The 17,177-nt window shown below is 39.5% G+C and overlaps 1 protein-coding gene across 7 annotated transcripts in view; it reads left to right on the forward strand.

The window, feature by feature from the left end:
* The window catches only part of GHR (growth hormone receptor), a 300,485-nt gene that overhangs the window by 192,292 nt on the left and 91,016 nt on the right, over window positions 1–17,177 (forward strand). For 6 of the 7 annotated variants that reach the window (XM_025387793.1, XM_025387794.1, XM_025387795.1 and 3 more), the window contains one exon: window positions 10,167–10,232. The exons of the other annotated variant lie outside the window; for it this stretch is intronic. In XM_025387793.1, coding sequence (XP_025243578.1) covers window positions 10,167–10,232 — 66 coding nt within the window. The remainder of the gene's footprint in view (window positions 1–10,166; window positions 10,233–17,177) is intronic. 7 annotated transcript variants of the gene reach the window in all.

Here is a 17,177-nt window from a genome sequence, read left to right on the forward strand (position 1 = left end):
TACCACTGTATCCCAGGGCCTAGTATTGTGCCTTGCACATAATAGGTGCTCAATAATATGTCTTAAAAAAACAAATGGCCCTCTGGTCTGTGCCTGTAACCCAGACCAAGTACCATGGAATAAAGTTAATTAGTGAATTAAAGCCACATACCACATAGCCTAAGGACCCATCCCCAAGACCTCCCAATTCCCAACTATGACGGTAAAGGATCGCAGTGGAAAAGATACATCATAGGGGGATAGCAATAGCAATTCCAGCTTACTGGGGCCTATTTTATGGAATCTGACATGGTGAACAGTTCATAAGTTTATTTCCAGGCTTCAAGACCCTGCAACATCTGGCCTCTTGCACCTCCACAACCTCAAATCCTTCTATTCTTCCCTCACTCTCTCTACTCCTGCCACACACACCTCCTTTCTACTCCTCAAATCCATTTCAGGGCCTATATTCTTGCTTCATTTTGCCTGGAATGTTCTTCCACAAAACATCTGTGTGGCTCATTACCATACCTTCAGATCTGTAAGAGCCACTCTCCCCACATCTTCCCAGCTGCCTGGCATTATAGTACACGTCTATTTGCTTATGTGTTTGTCCCCATACACACTGGAACATGGGTCCAGGGAGGCAGAATTCCATCTGCTGTTTTTACCATTGAATCTCCAGCACATAGGACAGACATAGCACATTGTAAGTACTCACACACAGCAACTCTTAACTCAGGATTACTTTTTCTGGCTCTGAAATACCTACTTCCAAGAGAACGAAATTTATTCAAGAAATGTTGGATGGAAATTGAAGAGTGAGCTTGGAAACGACAGACAGAGTGGCAGGAGCCCAGACCAACCTGTTTATGAAAGATGCCTTTGCCCATAGAGGGAAAAATACACCTTAAAGCCTCTGCCAAAGTATATGCTTTCTTAGGACACCTCTGACATGCTGAATGGCACCTGGTCTGAACAAGAAGATCTGTGGATTTGCCAAAACAACTAATTCCTGGGACTTAAGAATAACTACTACCAGTATCATCCTAGTAAACAAGTAGCAAGCAAGCAACAAGCACCACATATGTCAGTATCAAAAGACTAACATGCTGCTGCATGCAAAACCAGACAAATGCCTTCATGCAGGTGACAGTGAGTGGAAGAAATTAATCTTATTTTTATTATTTTTTCCCTTATCAAACACTAGCAAGGGACCAGATGTCATAAACCTAGTTAAAATATGTTGACTTTACCTCAAATTTGAGTATTCATGGTTCCAAAAGGACACTTGTTATAGGATCTGATGATGTACTTTAAAATCTTTTGTGCAAACTGAGGATTCAGAGACCACAAAATGTATGGTAAATTCAAAGTACTATTATAAGTAAAATCATAATGCCTCACGACATTTTTGAAAGTAAAATATTTAGTAATATTACAAATATGTATTGAGCACTCCCCATATTTAAGGAACTGTGCTAATGCTGTGATGGATCAAAAGGAGAATGAGCCATGATCCTTACCTTCAGACTTCAAGCTTATTATTCATTGGGCAGTTAGATAACTAACATATCAGACATGGAATAATAAGTGCCATTGTCCAGATATTAAAAACAAAATTGGTGTTGTGGAAGCACAAAGAACGCAGAGATGGATCCCAACTGGGAGAAAGAAAAAGTGCTTCCTAAAGAAGACACTCAGATTGACCTTGAAAGGTGGATGCTTTTGCACAGGATTGGAAGGTAGGAAGTCTTCATTTGTTGGACTTGCCAATTATTTTGGTGTAAATATTCCCACTGTGGCTGATTTAAAGTTGATAACGTGATGCAACTGAACACAGAATTGGGAAGAGAAGGTGGCTCCAGCACACTACCTATGAGTCACCATCTGAGCTCCAGGCTTAATTAAATCAGCCTCCTCACTACTATTTTGAATGAGTGAAATCACAAATCTTAAAAACATCTATGCTAACATTATAAGAGAAGAGATAGTCACTTCTATCATTCTCCGTTACATCTCCATCTAACCTTCTAATATTCTCTTTGAATATCCTTCCAATCTCAGTCTCAGTCCTATGTTCCTGGCTGGCCTACCTAGAATTAATCTTGGCACAGTGCCAAACTGTGATTCTGTTTATTCCTTTTAGCATTGCTGTGATTAATCTGCACTCCTGTGATCACATGGCATAGAAAACTCTCTTACTGATTATGGCCTGGTGTTGACACCTCTGCTGTTCTCCGTAATGAAAAGCAGCTTTCAGGGTGGCTAGCTGGGCAGGATGTTTCGCTGCTCTTGTAACAGTAGGAAGGAAAAACTGGAGGAATTACTGGGAAGCTTTGCAGAAGGAAGATACAGGCCAGCCGAGAGCCAGCATTCATATTACCTGCTCCTTTCAGTATTCTTTGTGAAAACACCACCACCAGTGTGTTCCCTGGACGTCACTACTGCACCTTTAACTGGCCTTATTATGCTAGGGACTACATTAGAAAAGCCAGACTCTAGTATCTGTCTGTAATTACAAGCGGATGTCTCAGCACATGCACAAGCTTATGTCAGGAGGATGTTTATGAAAAACTCACAAAGCAGAGCACTGCTAGACAGGAAATAAATATGTGAAGCCTGAAGTTGTTAGGAAACTTCCACATTTGTCTCTCTAAGCCAGAGATAGGACCTGTGAGAAAAGAAGGTCTTTATCATTGCACATTGATTCTCGTTACCTTGAAGCCTTGCTTTTCTCAAAATACATTTACAGCAACATGTGGCCGCTGCAGATTTATTTAAACATGTGCTTTTTTCTATGACACTGGTTTCTCTTCCAAATTTGTTATCTATTATTTTACTGTAAAGCATTAAAAAGTGTTTGAAACCACCAGCACCATTTCACAGTTCCTGTTTTATTTGTTTAAATTCTCTAGCTCATGTAATATGCCGTATGATTTACTGTTTAAGTATAGAAGAAATACACTCCCTCACGGAGATGTGGAGATGTGGAGAGGTAATACTGTCTCCTGGAAAGGCTCAGAGATTTCCTGTTTAGATTACACAGGCTTCTTTAGAGCTGCCAAGAGTCATCACATGTACGAGATAATACACTTTGGTTCAGGAGAAACTATGGATGGGAATGTAATTAATTCACTGAGCCACAAAAGAAAGGAAATTCCAGCGTAGAGCTGTCACTGCACTCAGGCCTGGTGGACTTGGTATGCCAAGGGGTAGCCATGATCAAAAAGAGGATTGCAGCCTGAGGACCCACTGAGTAGTATCCAACCACAGAGCAAAAGGAGGGGGCCTGGCTGCTAAGGGCATCACACGTCTCACCTGGTTCTTTGAGAATTGATCCCTGAAGCGTATTTCTGCTCAACACTTCAGCAACCTGGCTTCATCAGTATAACTTTCCAGAATGCTTGTGACATTGAGATAAATCACTCAGCATGTACTTTATCAAATGCCTCCTCATGAGTACCAACTGTGGCACATAGTGGGGAAGCCCTAGAGGCAGAACCCTGAAGAGGATATGGTGATTCTGATCAGCGCAAGAAGGTATAGTGAAAAGTGTCCTGAACACATTTTGTGTCTTGTCATAAGAATCACCTGTCAGGGAGGGGTGTGGAAGGGCAAGGTAAGCATACATATTCTCAGGACCTTTCCAAAATGTAGAGTGACCAGGGACCTAGAGATTCAGACTCTGTCGATCTGGACCAAAGACCTAGACTTGGTATATTTAATAAATGCTGTGTGAGGCCCTTTACATGCATTACCTCCTGTAATTGTATAGAACAGTTGCTGTATATGGTACTATGTTTACTTGTATTTGCACTGTCTATTCAGGGATGTTTCAAAATGCCATTGCTATCCAACTGGTGAATTATTACTCTTGCCAGAACATTGATTCTCCTACTCTTGCTCCCTTAATAACACACTAGAGAACTGGGATTGACTACATTTAGTCTCAGGCTGAATCAATCATTGCCATAAGTAGATTTCCATCCCCTACTCCACTGATACATTTGCCAAACACTCTTAAGGAATAGAAACCACTGCCTACATGCAGCCTGCACTGGGAGGACCTAAATAGTCTAGCTGGGTTTATGACAACATCCCATCTTCACATCAGCAAAACCCTAAGTGCACAAAGTCTCCATAGGCGTCTTCTCCATAGGAAAAGACATGCCCCGGCTGTCAAGGTAGTGGCTAGCAATAATAACAATGACAAAAACAATAACAATGATAAGCATGTATAACATTTACTTATCACTAATTGTATTGTAAATGAAATGATGAGCATATACTAACTGATTTAAATCTTATATATGTATAGATACTTTTACTCTCCCAATTTTAAACACAGAGAAACCAAGACCCAGATACGTGTTTCTGTTGGGAAGTTGAGTCGGTTCTAGTCTTGGTAAGTCCACTGTGAGGTGCTCCACCTCAAAGCATAGCAAATTAGTAGTTCCCCATGTTTGCAGAATCAAAATTAAGTTCTTTGGCAAGGTTCTCCCTGATGTGCCCCTGCTTCTTCCCTAACTCAACACATCCTCAGCTCCATCTATGCACTCCCAACACATCACAACTCTTTATATGCCCAGGCTGTGTCTTCTGTACCTTTGTACCTTCTGCACCTTTGTTTCTTTAGCCTCAACTGCCCTTTCTTTTCCTCTACATTACCCTTTATCCCAAATTTAGCACCTGTCTCAAGGAGTCACCTTCCCCAGGAAGTTTGTCCAAATTTGTTAACAGATATTCCATTGTTCCTCCAATGCTTGATCCTTCTTTCTTTATAGATCCCTGCCTAGAAAACTGGACTCACTGAGGCCAGGGGCTGCAGGTAGTTTATTTTATAACCCAGCATTTAAAAGTGCCTATTTATTGATTTGTTGGGAATAGTTAATAAATGGAGTCCTTGCAGATCATAACCAAGAGCACAGTTTGTAATGGTTTCATTAATTTTGTTACTATTGGATGTGATTCTCTGCTTATGGTCTTCCTTTACTTGTTTTTCCCTTACTGCTCAGCACCTGTAGATATTAGGTACATGGCTCTGACACTAATTAAAATTGATGACTGAGAATGACACTTCCATTTGCTAAGCCAGTGCAATTTTGTTCATTGTGCTTTACTTTTTAACGAGCACCCTCTCAGCAGTAGCATAAATCTATAGTCTTTCCATGAGGGTACCATTTGTTCCTTTTATGTCTTGATTCATTACATATTTTCAGGAGTGTGAGCTGATTAAGAGTTTTTGGTTTGTGAAAATGTCACCAAATGCACGATAAAGGCAAAGTCACCAGATGTCTGCTTGCAAAAAAATTAAATGCTGGTTTGTGAAGATTCAAGGCTGGCCAGGGCTCCCCAAGCATTTCCAGGCCTGAGCTCTGGCTCTACGCTCTCCTTAGGGTCTCATAACTGACCCCCACATTCCATTTCTGCCATCATGGAAAAATTCGTCAACTTTACTGCTGATGTTAGGCCTGGAAATTGTCGTCCATTAGTTTTCTCAGATTCAAGCTGAAAATTGAGACAAACTTCCTACGTAATTTTGACCAAAATAACACATATGTTTATGTGCTATCCCATAATTAACATACTTTTAAAATCACTTTCTTGAGGTATAGTTGGCTTACAAAAATATGTGCATATTTAATGTATACAGCTTCATGAATTTGGAGATAAGTATACATCCATGAAATTATAACTGCATGTATGCCATAAACCTATTACCTACAAAAGTTTCCTTTCACTTTCTTTGTTATTATTTTGATTAACTTAATTTTTTTCATCCTTCGAACTATCAAAATTTTCTCAAGTAATACATAGTTGTCAGTTATACAAACTTACTGAACCTTGATCAAAGGTCCTCCTTTAGTGCTCAACTTAGAGAAAGAAATAATGAAACAAAGTGTTCTCTGATTTGTAGCAAAGATCTGTGATGGTGATGGGAATGGTTCTAGAAAATAATGGTAATAATAAAGACTTAGAGTATCAAAGCAGCAAGTATGTTTGAAGGAATTGTTACAATGCAGTTTTGCTTTCTGGTCACTTTAAAATCAAGGTGTAGTACTTTATTTACTCTAGGAAAATGTTTGCTTTTTGTCATAATTTCTTATTGCATATGAGAGTAAATGATCTATAGATGAAGATATTAGTAAAATTTAGAGAGAGAATAAAAAAGAAACACTTTCACAGCTGAAAGGCTGCTTCCCAGTTAGCTAACTGAGAGGAGTTAATGAAAAAGTACATTAAAAAGCGGCTCGGGGAAGGTGAATTGGACTCACCGGGCTCTGACATTCAGAGAGATGGGAATGAGTCAGCTCACTGTCCAGTACATCTTTATTTTCTTTCTCTTTCTTGTTTTATATCAGAAATAGATTTCTTGGCATTGTTACTGTGGGTTTCTATTAAGGACTGAAACAAAAGTATTAATAATCTGAGAGTATGTAGAAAACAAAATAAATTCACTTTCTCCCACTATACTCTCACAACACAGAATATTTTAGTGACCAGAGATCACCAAAATGTGTGTGGTGTTGACCAAAAGAGTCAAACTCTGTAAAATATTTGAAAAGATTTATTCTGAGCCAAATGTCAGTAACCATGGCCCATGACACAGCCCTCAGGAGGTCCTAAGAACATGTGCCCAAGGTGGTCAGGGTACAGCTTGGTTTTATATATTTTAGGGAGGCATAAGACATCAATTAAATACATTTAAGAAATACATTGGTTTGGTTCAGAAAGGCAGGACAACTCAAACAGGGGGCTTCCAGGCTATGGGTAAATTTAAACATTTTCTGGTTGACAATTAGTTGAGTTTGTCTGAAGACCTGGGATTAATGGAAAGGACTATTCAGGTTAAGATATGTTTCTTATTGGACCTAAAACAGTGCCTGGCTCTTAGTTGATTATTGCCTGGATCTGGGAAGGAAGGAAGGAAAACAAAGGGGCAAGGGGATTTGCTATAGAATGTGGATTTTTCCCATAAAAGACTTTGTACGGCCATTTCAAGGCATGACAAGGAAATATATTTTGGGGTTAAATATTTTTTTCCTTGTCTCATAATGTTATGCCAGAGTCAGATTGAAAATCAAGTCACAATATACAGGGTCAAATAAAACCCATCTAATGAGAACCCTTGGTTTGTAGGTCATGACTCCCTTAGGTAGGAATTTGGGCAAGATAAAAGATTGAAACTTAGTCCTGGGTGGGAATCTCTCTCCACACAAATTCTCCAACAGGCTCTTCAATGGGACGCCAATTGGGTGTTCTCTAATTCAATTCAATTCTGACAGTCTATCTGTCTACCTGGAAATAGCATCAGATACCACAGGTTTAGGGCTCAGTCCAACAATACTGCCCCTCACTTCAGATGCCAATTGCAAGTAATAGGTTGTTACCTATACTTCTGGCCAATTAGCTGTAAGTTGGGGTTCCCACAACCTCCTCCTCAGGTTTGGTAATTTTGGACAGCTTGCTTACATTTACCAGCTTATCAGAAAGGATGTTACAAAGGACACAGATGAAGAGATGGATAGGATAAGATATGGGACTTGGAGTTGCAGAGTTTCCATGACCGCTCTGAGTGCAGCATCTTCCCATGTTCAGCTATCCAGAATCTCTCAGATTAAGACATTGGCCACTGGTGATCAAATTAACCTTCAGTCCCTCTCCCCTTCCCAGAGGTTGGAGAGTGGGGCTGAACTGTCTCAACCTCTAATCAACTCTTGGTCTTTCCTGTGACCATCCCCCATCCTGAGGCTCTCCAGGAGCCCCCAGGCATCAGACAACTCATTAGCATACGAAAAACACTTATCACTCCAGAGATTCCAAGGATTTTAGGAACTGTGTCAAGAAACAGAAACAAGATCAAATAGGTATTTCACAATATCACCAGTAGTTTCACTGGGAGGTAAAACTCCATGTTTACTGTGAGCCTGAGCTCACAGTAAAGTTATCTAAGTTATCACAGTAAAGTTATCTAAGAATAACTTAGAGGTAACATGATCAGATATGGGGAATTCTGGAGAAACACCTTTCACTACCAAACCCAGACAAGAGATGCATACTTTTCTAGCTGGGATGCTTACAAAGCAACCCACTGTAATACTTAAAAGTAGAGTGACACTACATTCATCATTTTTCATTTTTTCCTGTTTTTGATGCCACCTACTACTAATGTCAATCAAATTATGACTGTGTTTATACTGATCATCTCACATCATAAACTTGATCATCTCACATCATCAACTTCTGTGTCTCTCATGTTGAGCTTTTCACCTCCCTTCATTCCCTCCCTACTTCCAGGATCATTCACATGTTTATTTCTAAAAATAAACTTTTTTTACTGAACTTATTTTCATACTGTTTAAAAAGAATTTATATTTCTCCTCATTCTTACAAATAAGATTCAAGTTTAAACTCAAATAATGTAGGAAATCATTTTTTTAAAAATTGTTCCCTACTGTGTCTAGGCTTGAGACCACAGGTAATTAAGACCAGGTTTTCATTTGATATGATTTTTATGAGTTCTTTTTAGAGGTTAGGTAGGTTAGGCACAATTTTAATTTTTAAAAAGCGGGTTATTATGAGAGGAGAAATCATACTTTGTCATTTGAAAATGATGCCATAAGAGGTGTTAGCAGAAAAATCAAACTGTAAAATATTTTAGAGATTTATTCTGGGCTATTATAAGTGACTGTGGCCCCACTGAAATGAGTGAGTTCCCTGATCCTCTCACAGAGCATGCGACAGGGGTCTGGCTCACCTGTTCAGTTGCCCCACTGCTCAAACCCCTAGTGGGAGAATACAGACAGTCAGGTGCAGAGGCTGGGGCAAGTGCTTTGGCCCCTTAGCCCTGCAGTAGTGTCTAGGGGTGGGGTGCCCGCAACCCCAGTGTTACAAAGTTCTTTCAGCTTTGCAGTCCACAGACAGCTGGAGTGTTAATCAGCTCAATGGACCCTCTGCCTTATAGCAAGGGCAGAGGGCCAGAGTGACAGCTTTCTGTATTCCAAGCTCTTGCCCAGTGTCCTAGAAAAATAAGATCTTACAGGGGCTTGAAGGACGAGTGCAGGGTTTTACTGAGTAGTGGAGGTGGCTCTCAGCAAGATGGATGGGGAGTGGGAAATGGGGATGGATTGGGAAGGTGAACTTCCTCTGAAGTCCAGCCACCCAGTGGCTGGACTCTTCAACCTCCCCCAGCCAAGCTCCTCTCAGCGCCCAGATGGTCCTCTTCTCTCTCTCTCTCTCTCTCTCTGCCACATCATTTCACCATCTGTCTGCTGGTCAGCTGGCTTGCTGGTGTGCTGGTCTGTTGGTCTGCTGGTCTGCTTCTGGAACCTGGGCTTCAGAGTTTATATGGGTGTAGGATAGGGGGTGTTTTGGGCCAAAAGGCAGCTTTTTGGACATGAAAACGGACATGCCTGTTCCATTTAGGGTTGCAGGTCTTCAGGCTTGAGGGTGGGACCTTTGCGCAGGAACTACCCTCTTCTACCCAGTGTTTCCCTGTCTCCTGTCCATATCACCAGTATACACAGTCTCGAGGAGTCCTGAGAAAGTGTGCCCAAGGCCGTCAGATTCAGTTTGGTTCTGCATGTTTCAGGGAGACAGGAGTTACAGGCAAAAACATAAATCAGTACATGGAAGGTATACATTGGTTCAGCCTGAAAAGGCAGGATATCTTCAAGTGGGGACTTGCAGGTCATAGTTTGGTTCAGAGATTCTTTAATCTGCAGTTGGTTAAAGGAACAAAACTTTGTACAAAAGCTTAGAGTTAGCAAAAAGAAATATTTAAATTAAGATAAGGATGCTATGTCAGAGTCAGCCACAAAATGACCTGTTTAGCAAGATTAATGGCCTACAGGTGTGACTTAACCCTTGCCTTGCATGGCCTAAGGTCTTTTTTATAATTTAGTATCTTTTTGCCCAAAGAGTCTATTTTGTCGGTCTTATGATCTCTATTTTAACATTAATGCTGGTCACTTGTGACTAAACTCCAAAGGGGAGGCATATCTGACTTGCCTTCCCATTGTGGCCAGGAACCCAAGTTTTCAAGTTTCTCTGGAGTCCCGTTGGCCAAGAAGGGGTCCATTCAGTTGGTTTGGGGAGCTGAGGATTTTATTTTTAGTTTATATAGGGTCGTATGAGATTGTTAGGACAGGAATGACTAATGTTTTCTTCTCTTTCTGTTTCAGCCACAGCAGCTATCCTTAGCAGAGCATCCTGGAGTCTGCAAAGTGTTAATCCAGGCCTAAAGACAAGTAAGAATTTCAGTTCTTTTTCTTCCTTCAATGATATTTTCCATGTTTTAGTGTAATTAAGCTACTATCCTTCTCTGTTTTATTTGGGATGTTAGTAACTGGAATAGTGACTGAGATGAAATTTTATAGGCAAGCAAAACATTTTTTAAGGATTTGTTTCTTAACTTCTGATATAGTTTGGATGGCATGTAATCCCCAATGTTGGAGGTGGAGCCTGGGAGGAGATGTTTGGGTCATGTGGGCAGATTCCTCATGAATGGTTTAGCACCCTCTTCTTTGTGCTGTCCTCACCATAGTGAGTGAGTTCTCATGAGATCTGGTTGTTTAAAAGTGTGTGGCACCCCCCTCTTCAATCTCTTGCTCCCACTCTTGCCCTATGAGAGACCTGTTCCACTTCACCATGATTATAGGCTTCCTGAGGCTTTCACCAGAAGCAGATGCTAATACAGCCTGCAGAACTGTGAGCCATTTAAATCATTTTTCTTTATAAATTACCCAGCCTCAGGTACTTTTTTACAGCAATGAAAACAAACTAATACAACTTCTCTGCAAGGCTGCTTTTTCTATTTTTGCTTATGCTTGGAGGTTAAGTAAGGTCAAATTAATGAAGGAGGAAAAAAGAGGAAATGATACATCATGGATCAACAATTATTTATTGAATTTAGGAAACTGCCTCTTTTTACAAATTCTTTTTAAAATTATTATCATTATTATCTTGAAGTATTTATCTAAGGATTACATTGATAGAAAGTTAAACTTGTCTCTCCAACCAGATTGCCTTAAGCTTCAGAATTATGCCTTTTGTAAGCTCTTTCTTACTCTTAAAATGACTTTACACATTCCCCCCGGTCCTTTGACAATCTCCTCTTCAGTCACAGGACAGAACCCCAACATCAACTCTGTGGGGAAGCTTCTCCAAATTCTCTAGGCCTGAACAATTTTCTGCCTTCTCTGCTTCCGTGGAACTTTGTCCTTTACTACATGATAGCGTTTACCTCCTGACATTTTAGTGTGTTTGTTAGCCCTGCATATAGAACTCACCAGATTGTGTGGACTGCATGAATGAATTAATTCTATTGAACTTTAAGGCAAAGCCTAAATTTTATGCTTCTTCTAAATCCCTTACATCTCCTAAAAAAATTCTGATCCATAGTAGTAGGTACTTGTTTAATTAAATTTTAGGGATGGATATTTTTCATCAGTGGAAGTATATGCTAGAGTCCATATTATGCAATAAGGGAAGGGAAGACAGAGTACCTAATTCAGTTAAGATATTGCTATTCTTGTTGGTAATTCTGGAGTCATGAAATCATAATTTGAATTTTATGACTAAATTGCAGAATAAATTTCCAACGTGAGATTTAAACATTATTTCCTTGGAGGTGACCAAAAAGGAGAGTTGGTACTGTTTTTAAGAACAACTGTCATTCAATTGTCAGTTGTGCCAGACCACAAATCCTTTATAGCCCTCCTGTTTAAGAAGCATCTGACATGCTAAGCTGCTTCCTAATTAACACAAAGGTTGTAAAAGAAGTGGCTGTTTGGTTGTGTTTGGGTTATCCCAGCCAGTATATTCCAAAGCTTCCTTCATTCAACAGATGAGTGATCTCCTTTATATTCTGTAAGGAAATGAGAAGTAATCAGTTAAACATGCATTACTAATGCTACATGCTTCACATTGAAACCATCCTCCTGACACATAATACTTTACCCTCTGCTGTCCCCCAAAGTGGCAGTAGGATTTCTGTTAAGTCATTTTCTTTATTAGGTCACAAGGTCTAAGAAGCCTAAACATTGTGCCTTGTTGAAATAGAACCTCTAGGTATGGAGGATGTGTTGAACAACTTCCTACCAGTCATTTGGCATATGTTGATTTCCTGTCTTCATGATACATAAGACAACTAGCTAATTTCATTCATATGTGGTAAATCACATAGATACTGACCTCCCCTATCTTTCCAGCTTTTTCTTATCAAAAGTTACCTGCTCTCTGTCGCAGGAATGATTGGCTAAAGTAACCTATATCAGGGTCTGTAACAGTGGGCACCTATCAGAGTGCACATGCTTGAACATATCATCGCCTTTATCATCATAAGCCTCACATCCAGATGTGATAGACCCAAGTGCTCACATCCCCTCACTCTGTCACTGTATATGTTTTTACCATATCACAAATATTTAACAGTCTGCTGTGTACTCAACCTTTAGCTGTATGCCCTGAGGGAGACAGAGTAAGATACTGCCCTGATATCAAGGAGCTCACATGCTCCCTAAAGAGATAATTTCACATGAAAAGTTAGTGTTTAACATGAAATGTCCTGAGAATATACAACTGTAATTTGCATGTTTCCTATATGTACTTTTCTAAGTTCTCAGATTCAAAACAAAACCCCATGGAAGAAAAAATGAAATAAAAACCCCGTCAGGACAAATCCTAGCCAGAACTGACCAAACATAAAAAATAAATGCCACTGCCCTCTCCAAGCCACCTTTACTTTATACTTGGGTCTAAGAAGCCCAAACATTGTGCCTTGTTGAAATATAACCTCTAGGTATGGAGGATGTGTCGAACAACTTCCTACCAGTCAGTGAAGTGCAGTGACCATTTAGCAGTATCTCCCTCCTCTCTCTTTCCACCCGCTGCCCCATCTCTCCTTCCTTGCATCTATCTTCTCCTGCCAACAATAATTTTCTTATGTTCTAAGTAAATATCTTTAATGCTCTCCCTACTACCTAAACACTAAACTTCAAACCTTTCCCAAGACCCTGAACACCCACCCCAGCTTGTAAGTTCAGGCTACTTACCTGGGAATCCCAGACACACTGTATATTCCCTCCTCTGGTACACTGCTCATGTCATCGAATCTATCTTCCTCCCACCCCGCCCTGGATTCTGTAAATATATATCAGTCCTACCCACCTTTAAGTTTCAGTCAAAACCTGATACTTATGGTCTGAAGCAATCCCTCTGTTCTCCATGCTAGTCTATGAGAGAGGTCATGATATTTCAGTAGTCTGGAGAGACACATATGGTCAAACCAGACCAGCTCAAATTAACCCATGCTATGCACCACCTAAAGAATCACCTCTTGCTGTAACCTCTTTCTTCACCAAAAATTATCTGTCCCATTTGCTAAGTAAGCCCTTAGGACTTTGCTGTGCCTGCAACAGGTCTTAATCTATGTGAATGTGCATTTTTGTGTTAGTGAGCACATGCTAACATGCCTTCCACAGATTAGTTTCTTTAGAAACATTTTCTGGGGGAAAAAAAGATATATTTTTGGTTAGTAACCCCAAAAGGACCTTTCAGTTCACGTACGTGGGTAGCAGCATACTCCACTTGTGCAAAGGTCAGCCCAGGGTAAATATGAGCAAAAACACATACTTAGGATAAGAAGAATGTTGAGGGAGTTTACAGTTTAAAGAGATATCCAGACAACTTTTTTATATTTTAAAGAAGTAATGCTATAATTTTACTACAAAGAAAACTTCTTTTTGTTTCTGGGGAGAAGAATAAGAAGAGTTACAATCTCCTAGAGAAAAGCAAAACATTTTTAGTACTCCCAAATAAGACAGGCACCTCAGCTAGGGTGCTGTAGTTGCACGTTCTTTGTGTTTCTTCAAGAATTTTATTTCTCTGTCATGATTATTTATTGGCAGAGGATTTGATGAGCATTTGGGCCAAATTTATAAGACTTTCAACACATATGGAGAAAAAAAAATTAGATGATTGCACATCTTTCTGAGGGAGATTTTTCCCCTGTTTTAAAAGTCATTGCTTTTCACTGAATTTATCATGTATTCCTATAAAAGTGTAAATTTTGTGATTGATAGCATTTTTACCTCAAAATAAAATGAATATCCAACTGGAGCAAGTTTTATTGACTGCCTGTTGGAGCATAAGTTAGTCTAAGGTTTCATGAAATAGGCATTTGAACATGAATATTAATGGCTGAGATCAGAGGCAACTTTTGAAAGGATTCCAAAATATTATCATATTAGATTGGCACAGCAAATGAATTGCTTGAATGCTAGAAGTTCACAAACATTCAAACAATTGTGAGTTACATTAACTTCAATAAAAACTTTTGCAGGACAAAACTTTAATGTAGTAAACTTCATCTTGCTTGTCCAGGTCCATATACATTCTTAGCTGGACTCTTGTCCTAGCTTTCTAATTTTTCTTCCTACCTCCTATTTTTCCCTATTCCAAGCCACCATACTTGCTCTTGATTAATTCTTCCTGCCTGTCTCTGATTTAGTGATTCATCTGCCCAGTCATCTATAGTAGCTCCAAACTGTTCTCTAAATTATGAATAAACTTATCTCCCTGACATTCAGAAAACTCTACAGCATTCATCTTACACACTTTTCTAGCCTTATCTCCCTTTTCTCCTATGTACTCCTATGTTTATATTCCCTGCGTTCTTGCTTCATTGTATCCATTTACATTGGCCCTTTTACCAGTAATTTCCTCTTCTTTCCCCTCAGTCTGAAACAGTCCTTCATAGATTTTGTCCTATAAGCCATATTTCAAATATAACTTTATCCACAAAGCTTTGCCCAGTTACCTCAAGAGAATGCATGCTTCTGCTTTAGAATTGTAGCCTTTTTTTCCTCTCTCGCAAGGAGAGAGTGTAGCACCGTGGTTGAAGTACTCAGCCTCTGGAGTAAGCTTTAGTTTAAGACCCAGTTCTACTGCTTACTTGCTATATGATCTTATCTAAATTTGATAACCTCTGTGTCTTGTTTTTTTTTTCAATCTCTAAAATAAAGATGCTAATAGTACCTACCTCATAAGATTGTTGTGAGAATTATAAGTGTTGATACATTTAAAGTAGTTAGAATAGTATCTGGCCCTATAGTAAGCTTACGTGGTATTTATTGTATTCTCTCATGGCTCATATTTTATTCCAATGTGTATTAAATTGAACTGTATGAAATTGCCCATGTCAACTCTATATTGGACCCTAAAATCATTATGTCATGTGGTTCAACCAAATGTAGTGCTTTTTGTACCCCCTACCTTAATACACTGAACTATCTCGAAAGATAAGGACTATATCTTATACATTGTTGTGTCCTATGGTACCTGCTATGTACCTGACACATGCTGAGAATTTTATGGATGGTTATTGAATTTTGCACATACACACACACACACACAAAATGCAAAAAACAAATAGAAGCCAAGACCTTCCCAGTATCTTAAGTACTCTTTGGCTACCACAGAGTTTCCTCCATGTGGTTCAGCAGTCATTTATGAAAGGAGAGTGATAAAGATATACAGGAGGAGAATTTTATCTTGTCTATTGCTGAGTATAAATACTATGCCTTTCCCAAAAGCCTTCCACAGAACCTTTCCTTCAGGTCAGGGACCTGGTGTCATGGGTCGGTCTTGGATAACATTGCAAGACATATCAGTTCAACTGCCAAGGGAATCATAAATAGTCCTACTCCTGCCTGTGGCCCACCACTGCCTCCATAGAAGGTACATGACCCTCTCTGCTTTCATTCTTTTTTATCAGATATTTTCAACATCAAGAACTTATTAGCTGATAATGCAACTAAATTAAGTATAACATAAGGGAAATGTGTCCTGGCAGGGATGGTATCTTAGAGTGAATGTACAGCCTTTATTTGTTACCAAAAAAAAAAAAAAAAAAAAAAAAACTTGAGCTTTGGACAAGCAATAGGGAGCAGCATTGATACTGGGTTCTGACATGGAAGCTGACATTAAATTCTTGACAGTCTGCTTGTTTATAAACTATTCAGTAAACAATTTAGTAAGTAAACATAGATTCTTGCTATCTCTTTTAAGGAAAGAGTGGTTATGGTGGTTCTCTCTTGTACCCAACCTAGTGCTCAGCCTTTCCTGACTCACATAAGCACTAATCTCCAGATAACACCAAATGTCCTAGGGTTATTATTTATCCCCCTTCCTTGTTCTCTGAAATAAGAGGAAGGCAGGTAAAATTATGCACTTTATGTAAGAAGAAATAGAGGTACAGAGAAAACAGCTTAAGTCTCTTAACAGCCCAAGAGAGTGAAGAAGATATTGCCAGTGCAGTGAGTTGTATCTGTCCCTAGGTAAGCAAAATATTAATAAAAGCATACAACTATGTTAATAATTCAAACAACAGTCTTTACTTATATGGACTTTGCAGTGACTTTTTTCCAACCTGAAATACTCAGATAATGACTGCCATTAGTTTCACACGTTAGTGCTTTATTATATACTGCTTTGCTTTCACACGAAATTGTTGGGAGATAAGAATTTTATGTAAGATAAATATTGGGTCTTAACTTTTTTATACCCCTTCAACTTCAAGCAATTTTCTGAGCAATGGTAAGTGGTAAATAGATATTTACCACTTAAGTTTACAAGAGACCTGTTTCTCTCTGTTCATTGGCTTAGGCACTATTAATGAAACCTTTGGAATGCAGGTCCCTTCTGGTTGTAAACATATATCGAGGTCTTCTATTTCTTTTGGAACTCAAACAATAAGAAAATAATTAGAAATCTGTGGGCATAGGTCTCTAGAAGCCTTAATCTTAGAAGTGAGTAAAACAAATTTTTAGGCCAGGCTCGGTGGCTCACGCCTGTAATCCCAGCACTTTGGGAGACCGAGGCGGGCGGATCACGAGGTCAGGAGATCGAGACCATCCTGGCTAACACGGTGAAACCCCGTCTCTACTTACTAAAAATTAAAAAAATTACCTGGGCGTGGTGACGGGCGCCTGTAGTCCCAGCTACTGGGGAGGCTGAGGCAGGAGAATGGCGTGCACCTGGGAGGCGGAGCTTGCAGTGAGCCGAGATTGTGCCACTGCACTCCAGCCTGGGCGGCAGAGCGAGATTCCGCCTGAAAAAAAAATATTTTTTTTGTAAAGCCTAGGAAGGATGATTAAGCATCTTCCTAAAATTTTCAGTATGCCTGTGTACAC

The sequence above is a fragment of the Theropithecus gelada genome, chromosome 6 (assembly GCF_003255815.1).
Source record: "Theropithecus gelada isolate Dixy chromosome 6, Tgel_1.0, whole genome shotgun sequence".
NCBI lineage: Eukaryota > Metazoa > Chordata > Mammalia > Primates > Cercopithecidae > Theropithecus > Theropithecus gelada.